This window comes from Dermacentor albipictus, chromosome 6 (genome assembly GCF_038994185.2).
Source record: "Dermacentor albipictus isolate Rhodes 1998 colony chromosome 6, USDA_Dalb.pri_finalv2, whole genome shotgun sequence".
Taxonomy (NCBI): domain Eukaryota; kingdom Metazoa; phylum Arthropoda; class Arachnida; order Ixodida; family Ixodidae; genus Dermacentor; species Dermacentor albipictus.
In genome coordinates this window covers 59488996-59513839 of record NC_091826.1, presented here as the reverse complement: position 1 = coordinate 59513839, position 24844 = coordinate 59488996, and the positions used below count along the sequence as shown (strand labels likewise).

The window sequence follows — 24844 nt, the reverse complement described above, 5'->3', positions numbered from 1 at the left end:
GCTCGTCTTACGACGTCCCCTCTCTGCAACAATTGTAAGGAAATTGAATCAATAAACCACTAATTTTTATCATGTAGGAGATATTCACACTAAATAAAGATATTACTCAAAGCTCCACTCTGCAAAATTGGATTAGGAGTATCTGTACCAGCATTATTCTCCTTTGGGGTCGCGGCACTATAGCTATATTCACAGAGACGTTTGTTCCGCAGTATTTGATTATTCAACTGAAACAAAATTATTACCTTGCTAATCATTGTATCTTCATTTTAAATCTCATATCCGCATTCATTTCATTTAAATTGGTTCTTCAAAATACATTCCTAACAATACTTTCTCCTTGGTTGTATCCTCTTCTACCATTCACCTTCCAGTTAGACGGACTGCTCACTCGTATAATAGTTTAGTTATTGCAACATCTCTTTTTTGCGTTCATTGATTTAAATAAAGATTTCCTTTAGCTACTTTCTGTCTCCCGATTCTTCGCCTGTCCCCCTTAGTGGGTGCGAGCCACGACTGAGGTTCATCAATATCATCACCACGGCGGATTTCCGACTATGCAATTCCAGCCATCAGGACGCGCGTGAAGCTACGCTCGTGGCAGCAGGCACAGCCACCAACTCGAGCAATCGCAGCCTCAGCATGCGACGCGGCCAGAGCCCCCTGCAGCTGCCTCCGTGTCCTCGGCCCCGTCCTGCGCCGGTTCCCAAGCCGCCCGCGATCCGACGCTGCGCTCCTGTCAAGGACACGTCAGGTGCATCTTCCTGTCCGCGCTACTCTTGCTTCGTGCTGCTCGCCGTCCTGTTCACGACAGCCACGCTGCTAGCCACGCCGGCGCTTCTCCTGACGCGGCTCGATCCGTGGCGGCGGGACCACTTCACGCTGGACGAAGACCTGCAACGCTCGCGCGACCACAGCGTGCACCCGTGCGACGACTTCTACGGGTGAGTGCGCTAGCATGGCTGCTGAACGCGATAGCCTTGGCAACAGCAAGCAAACGCTGTTATTCCTGGGGTTGCCTGCGGGGTTTACACTCGAAGTTTGCGAAACTTACCTGAAAGGAACGTAGGTGGCCGCAGGTCAAGGTTGGAACTCGTATAAGGTTAAAGCGATGGCGAGGTGGCAATGTCGATGGGAGTCCGATCGCGGACGGATTTTTCGAATTGTTTTAAAAAAGCTTACGGAATTGGCACGGGTTGTCCCTTGTAAATGTCGCCGTAGTTTAATGATTATTGAGTTTTACGGTTTAGCACGGTCATGGCTTCGACTACCGGCTACGGCCACTGCTTTCCGACTGTAGCGGCACGTAGGAACGCTCCAGTAGCACGTTTTTTACGCCTTATTTACACACACAAGCCATTGTCAGAGGATCGTTTTCCAAGGACAGCGACTTTGAACGTCGGTAATTGTGTCGCCAGCCATGCCACACATTTGACGTCTGATAATCGCATGACACACGTGAAATGCACGTGGAAGCTCTATATACGCTTCCAAGGCTAGGACAATGTTCCAAAATGTCGAATAATATTTGTACTTGTATGTGTTCCTAAAAGAAGAAAAAGAAAGCTGTCGTAAATTTTCTTTTGTCGAACTACTTCACTTCGATAAGTGTGCAGTAGTGGGTAAAGGACGGGGCGTCGGTATGTTGTCTCCGCCATCGTCATTGTCATCGTCATCGTATCGTCGAATTCCTACCGCCGTCGTCGTCAGTTGCGTGCCACCATCGACGTTTTCACGGCATCTTCGTTATTGTTTTTCTGTCCGTGCTATCATCATTGATCTGCTTCGCACAATAAATGGAGAAGCCTCTACTTTTTACGCGCAAGCATAGCGTACAATGCCCTCAAATAGAAAGTGCGCATGCGCTACCGCGCATGCGCAGGGGCGCCTAGACTGGCACGCTGGGCCCACTTCCCGCAGCGCTATAACTCTCTAATGAAATCGGGGATGCGATGTCTGAAGCCGCGAAGGAAGCGAGCGCTGGAGGAAGTACGAAGGAGCCCGCTGACGTGGGCTAAAGAGCGCGTGGCAAAGCCCCGCCGCCCAGCGGAAAGTCTAGGAAACGTTCAGCGAAACGGGGAAGCAAACAGCGGGCGGGGCTCCGCGTGATCGAGCGAGCCAGCGCGGAGTGGGAATGACGCAGCAGTAACGCAAGCGGAGGAGGCCATCCACGAGTAAACCGACCTTGAAATCGTCATATAAGTGCCGCGCACGAGCTGTGAGAAGCGCTACAAAAGGCGCGGGCTTTGCATGCACCGGAGACTACTCCCGAAGGCTGTGCTAGGCTGCTTGCGATAATGCGGGTGCATCAGGAAAGACGCAGTAGCATAGAAATTACTCACAGTCTGAAGTCCGTTTCCAAGCTCGGCGCGTTTCAGCCCCTCCCACCCCCCCTATCCGTTTCCTCCCCGGCGCGCTTCCTTCCCGCCTTTCTCCCTCGCGCGCCAGATGGAGCCGCCATCGTCGGCTCACCGTCGCATGGTTTCATCCGTGCAAACAGAATAGGGCACGTGGGGATGATATTGTCACCCTTGCACTTTATACCGAACATCGCGGTGCCTACGACGGCAGAAATGTGCATGGAGACTCCATTCAAATTCTATTCAAATTATATAGCAATGGCACCCATACGCTTGCGCGTATCAGCGTTCACGAAGTGAAACGTCACAATAATATTTCTTTAAATTTTGCAGTACCTGTATCAAAGCTTGAGAAACGAACGACCTCGGATAGAACCCCATTTCCAACCTTGTCTAACAGCATTCGTAATCATCCTATGGAGAATCGGGAAAACTGATTTCGACATGACGTTCCAGAGTCGATGTTGTAAATGTTGGCGGTTTCTGCAGTCCATCGTGCCATCACTCTCTTATTTCTTCCACTAGTCCGTTTCCTCTGCGACAGCGCCTGCAAAGTGATTCTATGATTCAGTGTTTTCTTTTATATAATGTAAAGAGCTTCGGAACGAATCATGTACACCAGCAGCCCTGAATGTGCTGTTCCTTGCGTCATGGGGCTAACACAAAGCGCATATTAAATCGAGGTGTTGGTTATCGTGTGTGTTCTAATGATGAAGAAGCTAATGCCTCCCGAGGAAGTCGCAGGCGCCTCGTAATTAGTGCCGGTGGACGGAACGTTCGGACGCGTAATTACGAGGAGATATGGGCAATGCGTACCAGATCACGCAGTCAGCGGCAAAATTAACAGCAAATGCGCATGCGTATCTTCTATTAGGTCAGCGGAATCACGCATCGTCGACTTACTGATCACCCACTTACTGGCGTTTCGGAAAAATATTTCGCTTAAAGAGAATATTGTCTGGCGCTTGCCATCCGTTGGTGCAGGCACGTCTGTGGCGGCTGGGACCGGTATCATTCGCAAGGACACCGGTCGCCGATGACAAAATACCAGAGGTTATTCAACGCCCAGGTCTTCAAGCGTCACCTCTTGCGTCACATCCCAAAGCACCCGCTGAGGGCGCAAGACAAGGCGTCGGCGTTGCTGCTAAAGTGTCTCAGCCAGGTAAGCGAGAAAGCGTCGATTTCACCTCAGCGACCACCGGAGCATACGCGATCCAATAGTTCAGCAAAATATTTCCCATTATACTGAGGCATGAAGCCTCGCCAAGAAGCACTGGGAATCAGAGCATTCATCACAGTCTATACCTTGTGGCTTCTACTTATGCGCTTAGAAACCATGGCTTCTACTTATGCGCTGTAGCTCGCGTCTTCGGAGTACACCATGCTACTGGAACACTACGCCCTTAATTGAGCAACTGCAAACCCTCTTTTGCTACGAAGTGCGGAAAACAGAAGAGAAACAGTTTGCGTAATATTGGGCCGGAATTATCGTCCCTGCACCGCCGAGCTCCTTTACCATTTGTCTCACCACAGGTTTTCGATTACAGGCGCCTCGGCAGGCGCCGCTTCGTATTTTGTTACAGACAGCGTTTCAAGATTCTTCGATATTTATAAACGTAATTGTTATATTTTTATATCTGTTAGATCAGTGCAAAAAGGAAGGAAGAACCACATTCTTGCACGATATAAATCTGCTTCACTGAGAGTTGAATGCTCCGCGCCGTAGCTGCGTAGCCAGGCGCACCGACGCGAGGCAACCCAAGCGCGCGATAACACAGAGGAGCTGTTCCCAGAGATCACGCCGCGTTTCGACGCCTACGAGCCATGCCGCACCGTGTGCGCATGCGTGGGCGCGTGAATGCGAGCTTGCGCGCGTCCGCAAGCGTACGTGTTGTTTGGGCTTTAGACTGTTACAGCGGTGCTGACTGGTGCAGTGGCATGGTGTGCGGTCTTTGCCAGGATTTCAGAGTCCTCGTTGCTCTGGACCCCGACGTGAGAGGGGAGCCACCGCCGCGAAAGTTTCAAGCAACCCGAAACAAGGGCGCGACGCTTTTACCCCAGCAGGGTTACGACGGCGGTCTCCGGTCGTTGAAGAGCAAGGAGTGCCGCTCGCGAGTTGCAGAGAATCGCGACCGGAAAATCCGGTGTTCTTCCGCAGCATGTCCACAGCCAGATGGAGGCCAGCCACCTCAGCAGCCGTGAAGCTTGCCGCGAAAGTAAGCCGGCACACTCCTGTGCGCCGTCCGTGTTGATGTGGAGATGTTGGTCCAGTCTGTCCTTAAACAGGTACGCGGACGCCTGGTACAATGCGCCGGATGGGGATCGAATTTTCGTGAGGCCTTCAGGCGTAGTAGAGAATTCCAGTGGTTGATGGTGTGGAGGAGGTGTTGTTATGGCTAGTGTGGGAGGACGCCTTAAACATCCTCGTATTGCTGACACAAGCTGCCGATGCGTGAGTCAGGTCGGCTCCGCAACCTTGAAAGCAAATGCTCGCTACCCAGGGCGCGATGAAGCCTGTCAACGGGATGGAGGCCATGCTGTAGAAACAGCATGGCCAGTGACCAATTCTGTGCCTCGGCTAGAGTGGCAGCAATATATGAGGTCCCTGGCACGCAAAGAATCATCCGGTTGGCTTTCCGGTGCTGAAGCCCCAGGCGCTCTCCGCGAACCCGTGGGAGGGCCACGAGAGGGAGTGCATAAAGCAGCACTGACATAGTCGCGGCGGCGTATAGTTGGATACCCAATTCAAATTCAAATTCAAATTCAAATTTTATTTGCCACCATGGTACAGATGATGGCGGGGACCCGTAGTAAAAGCTGCCGTTGGACAGCTTGACAAGGCCACGGGCCCCCACTTTGACAGCAATACAGTGGTTGTTTTTCTTTCCCTTTTTTTTTTCACACACATGAAAAAGAAAAGAAAATACAGGAAATACAGATAACAAAGGAAAAAAAAATACATATAGCAGAGTTGTTATCCGGTTACAGTAGTCAGCATAAAATCAACAGCATTGTCCTGGCTGGAAAGAAAACTTACAATGATGGTGAAAGAAAGAAGAATTGGGTAGACAAATCACAGAAAAAAAAAAAAAAAAAGGTTAGGTTTAGTGTAAAAAATACTCGAACAGTTTGTGGCGTGTTGTGTTTTGGAGATCAATATCGTTTTGTGCGAGTTTGTTAAGAAGTCGTGGTAGTTAAGAAGTCGTGGAATTGGAGTGTGCATCCTCTGTCGCGGAGCAGCATACGGCCAACCGCCTTTTGGACCTTCTGCACTGGAGGGATGAGCGCCTTTGCAGCTGGCGCCCACGGGGGCAGGTGATCAATCAGCAGGCCCAAGTAGGTAACAACCCAATTCCATGGTACCCGGTTTCCAACCAGCACCATCGGCACAGTTCGTTGGCGTATGGCCACGCTAGGGTGTACGAGAACGAGACGCAGTGGTTGTGTCCACTCTGTTTGGAGCGGCGGGGCTGAGAACATCCAGGCATCCTAGCAGCCGCAGGAGAAGGCCCCTCCTCCCTCACCTGACCACCCTGCCTCGCGCGCCACAGGAGAGGCCACACATCCGGGCAGCGTTCATCGCTCCCGCACGCCAGATTGAACCGCGGTCGCGGGGTCACCCTCACACGCTTTCACTTATAAGGAACCTCACGGCAATGGCACAAGTGTGCCTAGAGTGGCCATATAATTTCTATCGCAACAAAATTTCTCCTAACCAAAGCCCCCGAATTTAGGTGTTTCATTGCTTATGAACTATGCAATTATCTCTATTTTTAATTTATAGACACATTCGTTCCATAATTTGCACCCACATTACTTCTTCTTTCCGTTGAGAACAGCGTGAAGAATCAAGATAATCACGCTTACTGAATGACTTCAAAATGAGTGAGTGTATCTTCATGAGTTAATGACGTGCATTCGCACTCTCAGTCCAGCGCTGACTTCATTAGGCTTTGTTCAAGATGAGGTCCCGGCGAGGTTGTGACACAATTGCGGCAAAATACCGACAGACGTTTGGCGGCCAAATCATTTTTAAATATTTGAAGGTGACTGAAGCACTTCTTCATATTTCTCAAAGGTAATGGCGTCATGGGGCAGTTGAAAATGAGAACGAAGCAGTGTCCCCGAGCACGGCACTCTACCGTGTCCCCCTCCGCATAGGGAAGTAGGAAGAGCGTCAGACTGCCGAAAATTTATACTGTCATATCATCGCGATCGTGCCACATTTTTACTGCGTATGCCTAAGTGTCCATATACTTAGGCCTCTCTATATTGTTCTGCTTCAATCGATATATTTAGAGCTCACATAGCCGTGAGAAAAGACCAAATTTCCAGACTGAACTACACTCGTGATGGGCCTACAATTCGAGATTTCGCGACCCATGGGAGCAGCATTAGATTTTACGGTCGACTCAATTTCATTGCGATAGAAATTCTATGGACAATCCAGGATCATGTTCGCCGTCCGCGTCGCCGTGATGTTCCATATAAACCCCAAGGGCGATCACATCGCGACCACCCGCTGTACGTTGTAGGTGCAAGTGGACGCACGCGAGGATGGCCGAGGGTGGGGGCTTCATCTCGCACCCGCAAAGGAGGAACGCGGGAAGACAGCATGCCGTCTTTCACCCCGCACAAGGCACCGAAGAAGGGGAGGGTGCTTCCTTGCCGGCGGCGGCTGCGTATGCTGCAGATGAGCAGGGCCGTGCGGGTTTTATCTGGAAATCGATCTGCGATGAGTACAAATTCTAGGTGCACCGAGGGCTCATAGCTTTGTGTACACTGTGTTCTCGCCGCTGAGTTCATGTCAAAGCCTGAGGCAGCACGATTATCACTTCACTCACTGCTGAGACTGCGCTTGCTCATGCCAACGTTTTGCCTGCGAGTGTCCACGCTAATCAAGTAAGATGTGTTTCTGCTCGCCGGTGCGCGCGTGCCACGATGCTTGTTAATTGAGGTCGTAAGCGAATATTTACGAGTTCATACGGCCCACAAAACTATTATGTTCACTTCGTATAGTACTTCGTCCACTAATTTGCAATCGCAATCCATGCTCCGTCTTTCGAGCGAAACTGTGGCATTTTTAGACTCCACCATACCCGTCACAAAGACACGTATCAGGCAACTGGCCTGGTCACACGTGTACAGCATGCGCTCGTCATCTTCAACAAATGCAGCAACCTATATGATGCGGCACGGAATGTCACTGCTCACTTTAAGTTTCATGGTAAAGACGACAGGTGTAAGAAATGTGAAGTGGCGATACATTGTTCCCAATTCAATTGCTTTTTAGCATAGAAAATATGCGCTAGTGAATATATGTAGCGTGTCCCGAATTCACGCCGTCTAATGTCGGCCGTTCGATGCGTTGATGTCAACAGTACTATCGAACTCAGAACCATGACTACGGATCGCTAAATGAGGTGCGTGTGAAGCACACGTGATTAAATATGGTATCCTTTCTCTCATTTCGGGTTGCAGAGAGGCAGAGAGAGCTCGTGGACTCTCCAGAAATTTCTGCTGGAACTAGGCCTTTCCTGGCCGCACAAGACACCAGCGTCGAGACCTCAGCTGCTCGGAACGCTCGTGAAGTCGTCTTTACACTTCGGTATGCCCATATTCTGGGCCTTTTTCGTGGGTCGCCATCCATCGCACCCAAACCGGAATGTTATCTACACAACTTTGGGCGACGGCAGCATCGAGTGGATGGTGAACTTTGAATGGCTCATACGCTCAGGGAAGCAAGCCTCCTACCTGCGACGCTGTGCAGAGATTGTGGGTGGTACGGGTCAGTCTTATTCAAGTATGATCCACACCGTAACAACCACGCACTTTGACATCAGCCACCAGATAAACTTCTTCTGGAACCCAGCCGCCGTTCCCGCCTACCTTAACCTCAGTGATCCCGAGCTTCGGCGAGCCGTCAACGGCCACCTTGCAGACGACTCGCAGCTCTGGCCCGAAGACGAGATTGTGAACCTGCAACCAGATCTATTTGCTGAGCTGAACGCAACCCACCTTAGCCACAGCAATTTCACTGAGAACTTCAAGCTCTACCTCGGTGCTTACGTTGTATGGTTGCTTTTGCCGTACGTCTCGAACTACCTCACAACACGCATGCTGGAGGACATCGGTCTTGCGTCCTTCGAGCGAAGCTTCCGGCATCAGAAGTGCATGCAGGCGCTTGAGGTCACCTTACCACTCGCCAAGTGGAAGGTTGAATACGATGACCCGGGTGACAAGACTTATTCGTGGCAAATGCTTCGCCTCACCACACTGTCCTTCGATCAATTGGGCACGGTATATGGCGACGCTTTCAGGAAGCTCTTTTCAGCAGTCGTGTCCCGCTTAGCAGTGAATGAGTGGAATATGACTCTGACGTGGGACACTTTGGACCGTGTCTATGCCTACGTGCCCTTTCACGCAAAAGCAGGGTTCTTCGACCTTTACATACGTATATGCATGGCAGGTATTCGCATATTGAAGAAGTCGCTGCAGCAGCCCAGGCTGACAGTCATTCACATGCCAGGCATCGCTACATCCAGTCTTTACCGGATGCTCGTTGCCAGAGAAGTCGTGATAGAGAACTTCCTGAGGACGCCACCACTCTTCGATCTGAGGCACCCATTGCCTGTCCTTGCTGCCTTCGTAGCCACTCTCATCTGCAAGGAGGTCGCCATTCTGGGACGATTTATTCTTTTTTACGACGAGAACTTCAAGGTGAGTGAGTGAGTGAGGCCGATCACACTAGGCGTGATCCTAACAATGAGCATAGCGTCATTTCTGGTCCCCGAGTTACTTGCGCAAACCAGCTGGAAGTGCGTCATCCGAGTTAAAACACGTTGGCGGGCTAGTTGATTTCAAACCATGATAGAGTGTGTACGCGCGATTGAACGTTGACATGCGCTGTGTCGGTGTATGTGTTTATTTCTACGCCCTCGTTCAGTCGCGCTTACACACTCTACCAAGCGAGTTCTTCTGGCACTGCTTGTATTATAAGCCAAGGTTGCGTACAGAAGCATGGCATCTCACGTCTTCTGTTCGACGTGGACATACATTGCAGACACATCGGCGAGGGTCTCATTCTGACGTTCCGTAAGACGTTTCACTTGCGTGTGCGCGGGCTAGGAGGAAAGGGGTGGCCATTACCGGTAATGTGGGTCTCCGCTTTTAATGCAGCCGCCGCTGCGAATGGCATGGTTGAGCGCGGATGAGCGTGTCCTATTTTGGGGGTAATCGCGGTGAGTTCGAAGGCTAGTGGGCGCTGGATCGCTGATGGCTTTGCATGCGCTATGTTCACGTGCACATGGTTCGCCCTGAAGGAAGAACTAGGAAGAAGGAGAATACGCTCGCCGCTGCTGCCACTCCCCCTCACGCCAGCGTTCTGGCAGCGAGTGCCCACGGTGAATTGTTCTGATTTCTATGGGCGTGTGTGACACCATGCTAGGTAATTCAGTTAGTAAGCGAATGTTGACTGCAGTTTTTAAAGCTGATAAAACGACTAACCCTAACGCATATAGTTGTCTTATAATTTTTTATCCGAATGAATGCTCCGTCTTTCGGGAGAAACTGCAACCTTTTTTGACACTAATAATTTACAATTTCAATGGTAATACTGAAAGAAAGTAGCCTAGATTTACTTCTACTCGTAGCCGTACCGTTTGTATGGTATACGTCCTCATTCATGTAGGCCTCAGAAACTTCGTAAAGTACGACTTGCGCACAAACTGTAGAAACCATAGCATCGATTTGTAATCTGAATAAACGAGAAAGCATATATCTCTCATCAGGAAAGTACAACACGCAGCCTTTCAGCTGCCGATTGCTATGGGCTCTCCGCTGGGCCTACGTGCGTTATTTAACTAATTTAATTTCTCAAAGCGAAATGAGTCAAGTGTATTTGTAAAATACAACTTAAACACAACCTACATACATAATAGCATCGAATTCTCATTCGTATATGAGAAAACAAACGTGAATAGGAATTCAAGGACGATTACGAGAATCCCTAACGCGAAATACGAGCGCCACTCTATACGCGTTCTCATTTCGCGATATATTGAGGCAAAGAAATTTAGAGAGACATGTTACAGGGTCGGCAATTGAGGAAAATCTGATCTGCGGGTCAAACACGTCGGCTTCTATGCGTGACTCGTTGAAGGTCTCTGTATAATTGCTGGTGCCGCTTGGCTTCCAGGAAGTAGTGCGCGATTCGCGTCCTGCATAGAATGCGCTAACAAAACAGTCGCAAGCAATGACAATTAGGATAAATAAATTAAACGGTTTCACGTGCCAAATGCATGATCTGATTATGAGGAACGCCGTACTGAGGGACTCCGGAAATTTGGACCACCTAAGGTTCTTTAACGCGCACCTACATCTAAGTACACGGGTGTTTTCACATTTCGTCTACACCGAAACGCGGCCGCCCTAGCCGGGATTCGGTCCCACGACCTCGTGGTTAACCAACACCATAACCGCTAAGCAACCACGGGGGGTAACGATGAGTATCGAAGCAAGCGCTAAAGAGACTAAACCAAGCAAACCAAACAAGCGGGAGCGTGAGCTAACGCGAGCAAACGACAGTACGAAACGAGTGGTCCGGCTGAGGCCAGATTCGAGTACGCATCGAGTGGTCAGGCAGCTCCTCATGAAACCAGCTTACCAGGCGAGTGTCGTTGAAGAGCGCCGCGCTCATTAGTCTCCGCCGTTCGCGCATCACGTCTTTCATCTGCCGCTCAGCGTTCGCTTCTTCACCATTCGCTGTTGAGCACGTTCACTCGGTTATGCTGCCTTCGCTGCCGACGCTCGTCGCAGGAACGGGTCATTAAGAGCTGCGCTCTCAACCCATTATTCTATTACGCGGAAACTCAAGCACGAACCTCTTATCCAGCCCTGGCGTTTAGGGTGATCACGCTACGAAAGATGCCTGTCAACTAGAGGGCAGCAGCTTCGCTGTAAAGAAATGCAGCAGATCGAACGAGTAGAATGTACAGAAGAGAAGCTTTGTGTGAGTGCATAAAGAGTCGCAACACAAGTACGCGCGCGCGCGCGCACGCACGCACACACACACACACACACACACACACACACACACACACACACACACACACACACACACACACACACACACACACACACACACACACACACACACACACACACACACACACACACACACACACACACACACACACACACACACACACACACACACACACACGCACGCACACGCACACGCGCACGCACACGCGCACGCGCACGCACACACACACACACACACACACACACACACACACACACGTAGCGCAGTTCGAATCTATTCGACTCCGGAATGATTTCGACCCCCTTGGCTTCTTTAATGTGCGCCTAAATGTAAGTACACGGGTGTTTTCTCATTTCGCCCCCACCGTAATGCGGCCGCCGTGGCCGGGACTCGATCCCGCAACGTCGTGCTGAGCAGCCCAACACCATAACCACTGAGCAACTACTGTGGAATTTTCCCCTATCTGGAAGGGCTGATTTCAGAAATGGAACAGAAAAAAATTGGAATAGCTTTACGGCATAGCGCCCTTAAAGGGAAGCTGAAAGGTTTTCCAGAAAAAATGAGTGAACATCTGTACATAATGGTTTTCAACCCTCCGAATTCGAATATCGTATCGAAATTGAGCGAAAGAAAGCGCAAATATATTTTATTTCGACGAAAAGTGCAGCAGCGGACACGCCCAGCTCGCGCGTCTCGTTTCCGCCTGTGATTGGTCGGTGCGCCTCGTGACGTCAACTCTGCCGCTGCCGACCGCTGCCGCTACACATGAAGCGCGGTGCCAGGTAGTTTGGTGCTGTTTTTCTGAGACGGTAATGGAAAATTTAGAGAGACTGCGTTTTTCTGAGGAGTTCGGCGTTACTCCCTACATGTACGAGCCGATTGCGAAGAGCCGGCCTCTCGAAGAAGCAAACGATGCTGGTGCGAGCAGTGCTTTCGACGCGAAAGAATGCAAAGCCTTGGGATCTCCTCGTGTTGGAAATGCTCTTTGGTGAGTATGTTTTTTGCAAAGCGATCTAGTGATCTCGCCGATCTTTCGCCGATCTAGTGAGCTAGTTTCCGGTCAAACAACTGTATTGTTTTGTTCCTGCATGCCTCCTCGTGGAACGTAAGCGGGGATGCGATCATCGGCATTTGTGCGCTGTCCAAAGCTGTCGGCAATCTACAAAGACGGTTTAAACGCGTGAAAAGTTTCCTGGTTCATGCAGTACGTGTAGTGACCTTCATCTGTTGACTACCACTCACGTTGACTACCACTCACGTTGACTACCACTCACGTTGACTACCACGCACGTTGACTACCACGCACGTTGACTACCACTCTACATACACGCAGACGCACCAGCAAAGGAATGCAGGGTCGATCGAAGCAGATTACGGTGGCACGCACGCAGAAACAAGCGCGTTCAGGCACGGTCGCGGACGCTGCGAAGGAACGAAGCAGAGTTGACGTCACAACACCGCGGTTTCCGGTCTCCGCTCCGCTCGCTCACTCAAAGGGGGGCGGAGCTACAGCGCAATTTCAACCGACGATTACGTCGCTCCTAATTGAAAAAAAAACCAAATTTTACCTACACGGTTTATAAGGTTCCCGCATCCGTATATGAGCGTCTCATTGAATTCGACAGACTCTTCAGCTTCCCTTTAAAGGTTGACCATAAGAAGCACGAAAGCGTGCGTCGTGGGTGTCATTGAACAGAATAATGAATGATGACCTAACATTCGATATCAGTGTCCTGAAGCGAGAACCACAGATCTGTGCTTCTTGAAACTATACGGGATATCTTCTTTTTCTTTCGGCTTTCAGTCTTTGATAGGGCGGCGCAGAGCGTATGTTTTGCAAGACGTTATAGTGCAACACTAAAAGACGTCTTCAACGGGTTTCTATTTCCCGTCTTCGGGTTATAGCATTCTAGTATAACGGCAACTCTATTGTGAGCCTACGCGGAGCTGCGCCTCAAAAGAGGGCCTTTTTCAAATTTCCTAATGAATCTTACTCTCGTACAAATTGAAACGTATGTATAGGCAAAAAAACAAAGGAGACTCATGGGGTACACTTGTTCTGACGTCCGCAGTACGACCTGGCGAACCCGATGCTCCGCCAGCTCCAACTGCTGGTCACGGACTTGTGGCACTACGACGCGCTGCTCAACAAAAATGTGTTTCGCGCCTACGACTTGCCACGCCAGTGGCAAGAGCTCAGGGCTGCCAGCTTCGCAGCGCTCTTCGCCAGCAACATCCCGCGTCTGCCTGAGGCACAGACTTTCGTAAGGGTGGCAAAAGAGGCGACGGCCGCGGACAGACGGCCAACCTTCCGCGACATCCCTGAGGACCAGCTGTACTTCCTGGTCCGGTGTTTTTCGGAGTGTGGTGATGGCCAAAAAGTTCAGGTGCGTTGAGAAGCTTAGCTGTACCCCATCTCCCCAGTGTCGTTGGACCAGACAGATGGGAGCCCAGCTTGGGTTAAGGAGCAGCCGTCGCAAAGGTGTCGACCTTTTTTTATTGCTTCAAACAGACGCTCCTTCTAAACTTCTGGTCTCACGTGCTAAAAAAAGGGTCCGGATAACCTGGCGCCTCAGACACTAACCGGCATTCGGCGGTCTTACAACACTACATTAGGCAGTACACCTAGACTACAGCATTGAGTCCACGGAAAGGAGGACCAGATTTTTAAGCGACGCATGTTTCTCCCAATGATGTCAGTTTTTATGTTGTATCTCACTATCTCGCCGTTTCACTAATCTGCAGTCACTAATGGGAAATAGCAGACGCTTCGTTTGGTGGCCGCGAGCGAGGAGCACTACGCCGATGAATGAGAGAAGTGCGTCGAACGTCAGCTCGTCGCACACGTGCAACTTGTTCTACGAGCGTCGCTCTTTAACCGCGCTCTTTTCACCACTGTTCCGTTACCTGGAGCAAGAGGTGCGAACGAGCTTCACAGTTTCATTCATGCGAAAGCGTCAAATGGCTAATTGAGCAAGAAAGCCTGCGTCTGTAGTTTGTAGCAACTAAACGGAGCCTAAAGTACACGATTGACTGCGAAGTCGTGTCACGAGCGACACTTGACTTAGCAGAGCGGGCGAAAGGAAACGCGTACTGCCAGGTAAAAGCGACAGGTGTCGCGTTCAAGGGGAATGCATCCCCGCAACTCCACGTCACCTTCGCTCTCACGTTTAGGAAGCCGGCCGGCCTTGCCCGAACCAGCGCCGCATGGCTGCTACTACTTGCTTGCTCCGGCAGCACGTCCCGCTATATATATTACATCACTCACTCAGAAAAACTCGAAGGACCACTCAGTGGCGTGCAGATAGATTTCAATTCTTCCGTATTGAGAACTTATAATCGCTTAGGTGTCCTCAGATATTTTTTAAGCTATGGCTTCGGATGTGGTCTTGGTGACGACCGTTGTGTGTAATCTGGGCACGTTCTCTGGCACGATCACTTTCGGTGATACTGTGGCATGCGCCCTCAGGTGCAGGCTGGTTGGCGGGTTGAGCGTTACACCACGTGAAGGCTATAGTATCGCCGAAAGCGGCTGTCTGAGAACACGTCCGCTAATAGGGCAAGCCCGACGGTACCCTCGACCACTAAGGACTCACGTCTATGGCAACTTCCCTCATTAGCCGGTGTCTCGTGCAGCAACGATTCGTACATTGCATTATGTAGATGTCTATAGTTGAGCCTGCGTATTTTATTAATTAGTTGCGATAACAATTATAACACTCCTGACGAATTTTCGCCGTCGTAGTCACGGGTGGCGTCGGCGTAGATTTGGTGGCCCGTATGAATTCAATCGAGATGCTGGTTAGGTACTATTATATTTAAAATGGAAAACTGCTCCTACGAAATGTATGGTCTTCACCCATTTATTCATCAAAATTTTGGCTATTGATGAGCGTCATGAACAGTATTAAAGCATTTCATTCGCAGCATGTGCTTTTTCTTGTCAGTCAATACAAACTGCCAAATAATACTGAGATCAAAATCAGAAAGTGGTGTCCGATTCCACCTGTACTGTCGCCAGTGTTCTTAACGGATTTGACATTTCCCTGGTCGCAGACTAGTGCCGACGCTTTGCCGTGAGTCTCCTCCAGGGCAGCGTCGCGGTTCGGCGCCTGCAACGCCACTGGCGGCGTTCATGGTACTAGCGTTGTAAGACGCCTGTTACCTGCCAGGACACATCTACTAAACAGTCGTTGTTTCGTAGTAGTAGTAGTAGTGATTTTAAGATGAAAGGAAGAGAAAGGTGCAGTGCCGTAACTGTCTCTCAGGGGAGGGCAGCTCAACAGCACTGCACGGGGTAAGGGGAGTGGGGAGAAAGAGATTAGAGAGAGAATGAAACAGAGCGGAAAAAAAACAAGAATGTTAAAGAAGAAGCAAAGCGGTGCTCACAGCCGCGCTCTCAGCTGAGTCTCGTCACAAAAGCCAAGGAGGGCAGCAAGCGCTCTCTTGGCGATGGAGCACTCCGTCGAGCCACGTCGCCACCCCATATGCGTAGTTACAACACTGTCCTGTCCGCTATCGCTGTCAATCCTTCGCCCTATGGCCGAAATGGCCTAATTCTTTATGTGCGAGCATTATACTGTGAAAGGGGGCAAACGATGTATCTGTGTTAAGTGTGGAAAGACAGTCGAGTGGCTTGGCGTTCGCAAATGGTGTGTTTGTTACTGGTGCATGCCAGCACAATTTGAGCATTTTGAGCATGCGTGTACCTTTAGTGTATGAAAATGGTGTTTGTGATGTTCTGTTAGCAGTGTACCGATTTGTGCTTTCCTCATGAGTACTGCTTGACGTGTTGGGCCCTATAAGGTCTGTCTATTCCAATCTGTTTTTATTCCACTCCCATGACGTCAAATGTATGTAACAGCCGACGCAAGCATCGGGCGGTAACGCGTAGCGTTGTTTGAAAAGGCCAATCAAGGGCGCTTGCTCTTTGTAGGACGTCACTTTCTTTTACTTTCAAAGCGAATAACATTGGCTACATTGAGCAGATTTTTTTACGTAATTGCCTGAAAAGAGGCGAGGAGCACCCATAACTGGAGAGGGTTTTGATAGGGCGGAACCAGCACAGTCAAGGTAGATAGCCGGATGAGCAGGGTGGTGCCAGCGTCTGCGACTGGTACGCTTCGCGATACTAAGCCTACGGTGGCTGTTCGATATTCGCGGCGGGGTGCAACCGAAGTTAAAAATACCTTGAAAACGGATGCCCAGCATAGTAGAGTTGAAATAGTGATGTCGTATACGTGCCGATAGGTCTCCATAACGTTATACTGCCATGCCACGCAAAATCTTGTACGCACATAAATCCATGCCCCCGGCAGCTCCGAGTAGCTAGTGCACAGCGATCGGCAGGCACCCATCTTCTTTTCCGTCTGAAATAGGGCAGACTGCGGCTTTTAAGAAAAACTTTCAGTTTTGCTGGGCATGCGTGCACGCGTGCACGCGTGCACGCCACCTTGAGGTGGTGAATTTTTGTCGTTTCTTGACGTCCCATGACAGATAGGTAAAGTGGACGTAGCCCGAAAACGTTTGACCAATAGCAATTGGTCAAACAACGCCTCTTTCGCTAATGGCAAAAAAGGTGTCGAATCAGGAATAAATACTTGCTTTCCTTCGGTTTCATCATCATCATCAGCCAGGTTACGCCAATTGCAGGGTAAAGGCCTCTCCCATAGTTCAACTACCCCGGTCATGTACCAATTGTGGCCATGTTGTCCCTGCAAACTTCTTAATCTCATCAGCCCACCTAACTTTTCGCCGCCCCCTGCTACGCTTCCCTTCCCTTGGAATCCCGTGCGTAACCCTTAAAGACCATAGGTTATCTGCCCTCCTCATTACATGTCCTGCCGATGCCCATTTCTTTGTTTATTTCAACTAAGATGTCATTAACTCGTGTTTCTTCCATCAACCAATCTGCTATTTTCTTATCCCTTAACGTTACACCTATCATTCTTCTTTCCATAGCTCGTTGCGTCGTCTTCCATTTAAGTAGAACTCTTTTCGTAAGCCTCCAGGTTTCTGCCCCGCCCGTAAGTACTGGTAAGACATAGCGGTTATGCATTTTTCTCTTGTGTGATATTGGCAACCTGCTGTTCATGATCTCAGAATGCCTGCTAAACTCGCCCCAGCCCATTCTTATTCTTTTGATTATTTCAGTCTCATGATCCGGATCCGCGGTCACTACCTGTCCTAAGTAGATGTATTCCCTTCCAAGTTCCAGTGCCTCGGCACCTATCGTAAACTGCTGCTCTCTTCCGAGATTGTTAAACATTAGTTTTCTGCAGATTGATTTTTAGACCCACTCTTCTTTGCCCCTCCAGATGAGTGAGCATGCATTGCTGTTGGTCCCCTGAGTAACTAAGCAAGGCAATATCGTCAGCCAATCGCAAGTTACTAAGGATTTCTCCATTAACTCTTATCTCCAATTCTTTCCAATCCAGGTCTCTGAATAAATCCTGTAAACACGCTGCGAATATCATTGGAGAGATCATATCCCCTACCTGACGCCTTTCTTTATAGGGATTTTGTTGCTTTCTTTATGGAGAACTACGGTGGCTGTGGAGCCGCTACAGATATCTTTCAGCATTTTTACATATGGCTCGTCTACACCCTGATTCCGCAATTCCTCCATGACTGCTGATGTTTCGACTGAATCGAACGCTTTCTCGTAATCAATGAAAGCTACATATAAGGGTTGGTTATATTCCCCACATTTTTCTATCACCTGATTGATAGTGTGAATATGATCTATTGTTGAGTAGCCTTTACGGAATCCCGCCTGGTCCTTTGGTTGACGGAAGTCTAAGGTGTTCCTGATTCTATTTGCAATTACCTTAGTAAATACTTTTTAGGCAACGAACAGTAAGCTGATCGGCCTGTAATTTTTCAAGTCTATGGCGTCGTCTTTCTTATGGATTAGGATTATGTTAGCATTTTTCCGGTATGCTCGAAGTCATGAGGTGTTGCGTATACAGGGTGGCCAGTTTCGATAGAACAATATGCCTACCATCTTTCAACAAATCTGCTGTTACCTGGTCCTCCCCAGCCGCCTTCCCCTTTTGCAGAGCTCCCAAGGCTTTAGATACTTGTTCCGACGTTACTTATGGGATTTCAAACTCCTCTAGCCTATTTTCTCTTCCATTATCATCGTGGGTGCCACTAGACAACGTTCCAGCGTTAAACATTGCCAGGTTGAGGTTCCAATGGCGGCCTGTCCGGAACCAGGGATTCTTAGCACCCTCTGCTGCGTCGCAGGTCGGAACGCCGCCATGGTCAGTTGCTTCGCAGCTGCTGGGGACTGAGGGCGTTGGTTTGATAGTTGTCCTCTATAGAATGTTGTAGCCAAGTTCTGCACCAGGGTGGTCAATCCTGCTCTGGTGAGGGAGTGCGTTACCGGTTCTGGTCACCGGATGATGCCACACTCCAGGCCTGTTTATGCAATTTTATCAACACGCTCTGTGTCAACAATTTTATCAACACGATCTGTGTTATTTTTTTTTAATCCGGTGGAAAACTGCGCGGCACCGGGATTGGAGCCATGGTCCTCTGGCATGCGAAGCGGATGTTCTACCTCTACGCCACCACTGTACCTCTTTCGGTTTAATCATGCATAATCAGTGTACACATATCACATCAGGTGCCCCGTTTCACGGTTTTGTGCCGTCCCGGGACACACAAGCGCAGCGGGTGGTGACACGAATATTTTTTGACCGATCGTAGAGGGCCGATTGCAGAATTGGAATAGAAAACTTTGGAATAGCTTTACGCTATAGGCGCCTCTGGTTCGCATGTTGCAAGTACTTTGGAAGGGGGTGTCGTGGTCTCGTAGTTCCGGAAGTAGCGTTTTCCTTTCGAGGCGTGCTTTTCTTCTATGTAAGTACAGGTCATGGTTGGCGAGGGGATCGAAGGATCCGGGCATTTGCATTCCCGGCATAGCGCGTTTGCTTTGCCATTTCCACCGATTTCCTGACGTACAAATACCCATTTGGCAGTAACCATTACCATGTAGCTTGAAGTAATCTGGTCTTTGAGGATGTCTTTATCATGTGCTAGTGGTGTATTGCTTGTAGATTTTTGTACGGCAACTTAGTTATGAGATAGTATACGATTATCAGTTAGGATCGTGGTGGTGTGTTACGGTGCTATCGATTGCTCGAGTTGCGAGCGCCGTTGCTCCTGGGGAGTAGTGGTGTCTGTGCGCAAGTTGTGAGTCAGGTACTACCACGGCTGTCGGACCATTTGTCATAGCCCTCTCGAAGCTGGTATCCATATGACATAACTGTGTCTGTTGCGGCGACGGATTTCAAGTACGTTCGCGTTCCTGTCTTGGTCTTATCTTGCCGCATTGTGCGTCACAGGGTTCAGGATGTTTGGTGTCGGTAGCATAGATATTCTAGGAGGGACGTACATGGACGTTCATGGACGTCCATGCACATACTTAAGCGTTCCTTCCGGAACAGATCCGTGCATATCGCGCCATGGTGGAGCAGACAGTGAACGACAACGTAAATAAACGCAATACATTGTTTGGTGCTGACAAACGCCAGTGGTTTTTCTTCGATCTCATCTCGTTCCCCATCGCGATGCTACGTTTGCGATGCCGCTGGCATGCACCTCATCGGCGAGCGTTCTGATACGATTTCAGCTATCAGGGCGGCTGTTTCTTGCTCAGCGCGAATATTTCTGCTACGCAGCTGCCTTGTGGTGCGACACCGCAACACAGCTGTGGTGGAGGTAATCGTTGTGCCGCGAGGAATGCAATGTATGAGCAACAGCTTGATTTGGGAGAGCTCGCTCGTTTTGAATATAACGTGAAACATGTGTGAAGGGACGGTGACAAGGAACATGGTGGCACATGTTACGGCGTGTGGCTGTAATGCTCGATTTTTTTGAGACTACCATTCTGGACAGGAGTGGCAACGCCTTTTGTTGACTTGCACTGCAGGCCTTCCTTATCAAAAAAGAACAGAGATCAGTGCATAAGTGAGCCGTCTATCTCTATACTTGATGCTGAATTTGACTTCTTGCACAGCCATCTTTGGTGTACGTTTGCCTGGTCCTATCGCTCGGTATGCGCATGTGTGACAGGAGGATATACATGTGTGCAATTCTTTCCTTCCATTAAACAGTGGCGAGTAGAGCTTCTCTTTGCCTGCCTTTCTTCTATCTGTAGTTTTATTTCTTCTATTTTAGTTTTTTGTAGTCACTCGTTTAGTTAAACAACTAGATATAAATCGCATAAATGCGATCATGAGACAATCGATGAGCTTATTTTAATGAATCTTGTCGCGCATGAGAAATTTTTTTTCTAATAACACAATCAAGGAAAAATTTCATTCAGAGCGTGCCGCCCTTTACAGAAATTTTGACATACCGGCAAGTCCGAAAATAGATGCACGCACGAAGTTTACAATTTTGTAAGTCCGCAGTAAAAACAGATGTCGTATATTTTTAAATGTGACTTCAAGATCACGCAAAGCGTCAAATTCTGATATCTGCATTTACACCCTACATCAAATTGTTAGAATGCTTACGATGGTGTTGCTAACAAAAAGAGTAATAAAAAGGAGGTGTGTTTTACAGCAACGTATAATACAGGAACTTTCTGTGCTTGAGATGCATTCCTAGGTGCAGTTGACAAAATTGTCATGTCGTTCTTTATTGCCGAGCTACAGGGTTGTAAATTTGTTACTTAAATTTTTAAAATAATTTTTGATGCGGCATTAAGCTATCTTTTTTCTAATTGGTGGGTTGAATCAATAATTTTCTCGTTACACTCACAAAACATTCGTGTTTTCTTATTTTTCTATTTTTTTGGCGCAACGACCCGCACAACATATGGTGCAGGGTTTGGAGAGAGTAGCAATTTTTTCTTCTCCATGTACTAAAAAACATGAACGTGACGAGTTCCTTGAACATAGCACCTGCGAGAACAAGACGCGGCTTTGCCGCACAACATTGATTCACAATATAGCTCATCTTTTTTTTTTTCAGCTTGAGAATAATCAGGCCGTAAGTTACGCTGAATCCGGATACCTATTTAACGTACACGGTATTTCTACGTCAGCACAAGGTTTCCATTAAAGCGTCACTAGAAGTTCCCGTGGACGTTTCGTAGGTGCCAGGATGCTCTTCATTCCACGAGCGCGAGTTTCCTTGCGTGATTTGTATTCTAGAGTTTTACATGCCAAATCCACGATTTTATTATGAGAAACGCCGTAGTGGAGCGACTCCTCATTAATTCTGACCACCAGGATATCTTTTCTGTGCCCAGAATGTACGGAACACGCGCTTTTTTGCATTTCGCCCCTATCGAAATGTGGCTGCCGTGGCCGGGATTGGATCGTGCGGCCTCGCGCTTAGCATGAAGCCGTTAAGCCACCGCAGCGGATACCTAGCATGCTGTGATTCGCGACGACTCGCTAAGCGCAACGTTAAACCGGAGTCCTTCAATGGGTAAAAAGTATTGAATGACCCTGCTTATACTTTCTTATCGCTGCCAACGTTTCACCGTTCTGGCGAAACTGCCAGTTTTTTTTTTTCTGTCTCATTATCACCTTCTCTTTTGCAGAGAGCCATCTGTAACTTGGCTCTACCTGCAGTACCAGCGTTCAGGAGAGCCTTCAAGTGTAAGCCTCACCATCGACTGGTGACCAACTTCACTTGGTCCGAACCAACATCGACCACACGCAGTGCTTCACCGTAGTGCAAATAAGTGGTGAACTGTTCCGTCTATGAACAAGGAACAAGGCTTCTTCAAGACTGTACCGCGCTCCCCCATTTCTTGAAATTTGCCGCTTAACTTATAGATAATGCACACAATGTCGCGCAATTTGGCCATGTGGTGTATAGGACTGTTTACCTTTATTTTTAATTAACCGCTTAAGAATTAGTGTGCAGTCAAAGCGACAACTCTTTTAAGGACATGCAGAAAGCTTAATCTGAGCTACGTTAACGCCCCCATTGTTTTGTTTCAAACGTGATTTCTCGCCAATATTCTGTAAAGTTTAGATCTCGAGCAGATTTCTTTTGTTGTTTGGAAACTTGTTCATCATCCTTTTACTTTTTGGCACAACCTTAAGTATAGGCGAAGTGCATTTGATGATTGCCTGTTAATACTGCGCATACATTTCCGTTATTGCACTGCAGTAGCCCGATAAACGCGCCTTTCTGCTTCACGTCTCACCGCATAGCTGGCAACTTTCTTTACGTTGTCCCGCATCTCAAAGTGTACCAGCGGACCCCTGACGAGATCTAGGCCTGGCGCGAACACGTCATTGAATTCTGCTACCAAGCGGTGCACGTTAACATCGTCCGTCCCGGCGAAAGGCATTCACTCACCTGTCGTGTGGATGTTCATTACTGGCGCCTCTGGCATGTTGAACGCCTGGATCAGTTCACGTCCGCACAAATTGGAGCCGGGGCAACCAAGAACTGTCAGGGATGCGTCAGTCGACCGGTTTGCGCATGAAAGCTTGAGCTTGCGTTGCCTCCGAACGGGAAGCCTTCCCAGGAAACAAGTCGGGTTCAATGGCGAATCACGCAGCTTGGGCTACGTTGTTTTGTTTTTCTCATAGGTTGGCCACATGGTGACCGACACTGGTGACCCTGTATCGACCTGCATGTCCACTGAAACGCCCCCACAATTCAATGTGTGTGCATACAATGGGTTCCGTGATGCCGACGTAGCTGACATGGCTGTCCGCTGCTTCCAACGCAAATATACCGGCCGTACCTACAGATGTGCATTCCTCCCGAGGCGATGGAATATTTACCTGACGCGGCAGCCCTGGTGGCCCTTCAATGAACTCTCTCCCTACGGAAACAGGCTCGGGCAATATGACCCCGCTGTTGGCACTTAAAGCATGTTGCCGAACGGAACCGGCAATCCTCTGGTTCGTGCACTTTCGCCCAAAGCGGTTACACGAAATAATCCGTGGCCGGTTTCTTGGGCGATAAGACGGTCTTCCCATCGCATGTACTCTTCCTTAAGCGGCGTGGCTCATGATCTGCTGCGCGGTCGCTTCTGCGATTTCGTCTGATAGCACGATTTCTTCTCCTTCCGTGATCGTCAGCTCTGGCTTCGCAAGCAACTCTCGGCGCACTCCTGCACTTTGCAGCCCACAGACGATGCGATATCGCAGCATTCGGTCCAACGTTGCGCCAGAATTGCATGTGTCCACTGTTTGACGAATGGCAACTATGAAATCTTTGACAGGTTCGCCTGGCAGCTAATCGCGTGTAAATAACTTGTAAGACTGTGCCGTCTCGTTTCGTTTAGTTGCGGCGAAAAGTGGTGCTGCAACCAAGCTACCGTTTGGGCGTAGAAAGTTCGTTCACCTCCTCTGGCGCGTATCGACCACTAAGTACATCCACGGTGTGGGCCGTCAGTGCTGTAACAAACAGGGTGCGCTTCTTCTTGTCGTCCGTGCTGCCATTGCCTTCAAAGAATGCCTCCAGTCGAACTTGATAAGCTGGCCGCTCGTCCCCCGTCTCGTCAAACTGCGACGGGCTGGCTTATTCTGCCATGGTGGCGAAGGCTGCTGCGTGCTAAGAGGACGGCCCGTTGTCATCCCATTCTCGTCGCCATTCACACTGTTGATTGACCATAAGCCGTTTGTGGGACTTCAGTTGAGTTATGTTGCAAACATGTACGCCTCTTTTATAATAGCAACAATACGGCGCAAAAAAATTTATCCGGAAGTTTTATTTGTACGGATATAAATAAATATTCCATTCTATTTTACATGCCTTGAATCGAAATCAATTCTTTTTCGCGTTTATTTATGTAAGAATACTGTTTGCGCGAAATACGTTTGAATACAGCACCTATATACACTGTCTCATAAAACAAATTTCACCTCTTGCTTTGTGAGAACTGATAAAGAGCTAATTCGATCACGCAGAAATTGTTCACCTTCTCGTATACCAAGTTTGACATATTTACTCAACTGAACAGCGTTAAGAGCGCTGTATTTTTGCCTTTCAAACAAGGAAACAAACTGCTGACGGACAAGGCAGGTACGTTACCTTCTTAACTGACAGACTTCGACTGCCTTCATAAATTTGTAACTGCCGATGATGTCACTGTGAAGACGGTTTTCAGTTTAACTACGGTGACAAATATGCAGCAGTTGCACTGTAGAACGGCCGCAGCAGCATACGACCCGGGCCGTTTGTGACGGGTATGTGACCATAGCGCCACCTGTGCGTCATGAAGCGAAGAAGGGCTGAATTATCCTTCCCTCCCGGGAGAAGGGAGTCGTGTACCAATCTAGAAGAAGGTAAATTCAAAATGTCAAGAGCATCTTTGGTTATCAGGTACAATGCGTGGAAAGAAAACTTGGCTGGGCGTAACGTATTTGTTGACCGGGAATAATTGCACAGAGAAGAATCACGAGTTAGTGGAATACCTAAGTGCTTATATAAAGAGTTTCGGGAA

General features: G+C 48.9%; 1 protein-coding gene and 1 long non-coding RNA gene across 3 annotated transcripts in view; one reads left to right on the top strand and one right to left on the bottom strand.

The window, feature by feature from the left end:
- LOC139061100 (uncharacterized) overlaps positions 1–24142 on the bottom strand; it is an 89112-nt gene extending 64970 nt beyond the window's left edge. For both annotated transcript variants that reach the window (XR_011515171.1, XR_011515170.1), the window contains exon 1: positions 22744–24142. This is a non-coding gene — a long non-coding RNA (uncharacterized lncRNA). The remainder of the gene's footprint in view (positions 1–22743) is intronic.
- LOC139061097 (uncharacterized) lies at positions 573–22580 on the top strand. Its single transcript, XM_070540625.1, has 5 exons — positions 573–944; positions 3345–3522; positions 7842–9080; positions 13479–13793; positions 21974–22580. Exons 1-5 carry the CDS (start codon positions 643–645, stop codon positions 22106–22108), a joined length of 2169 nt encoding a protein of 722 aa, XP_070396726.1. The 5' UTR covers positions 573–642; the 3' UTR covers positions 22109–22580.
- Positions 24143–24844: the final 702 nt, after the last annotated feature.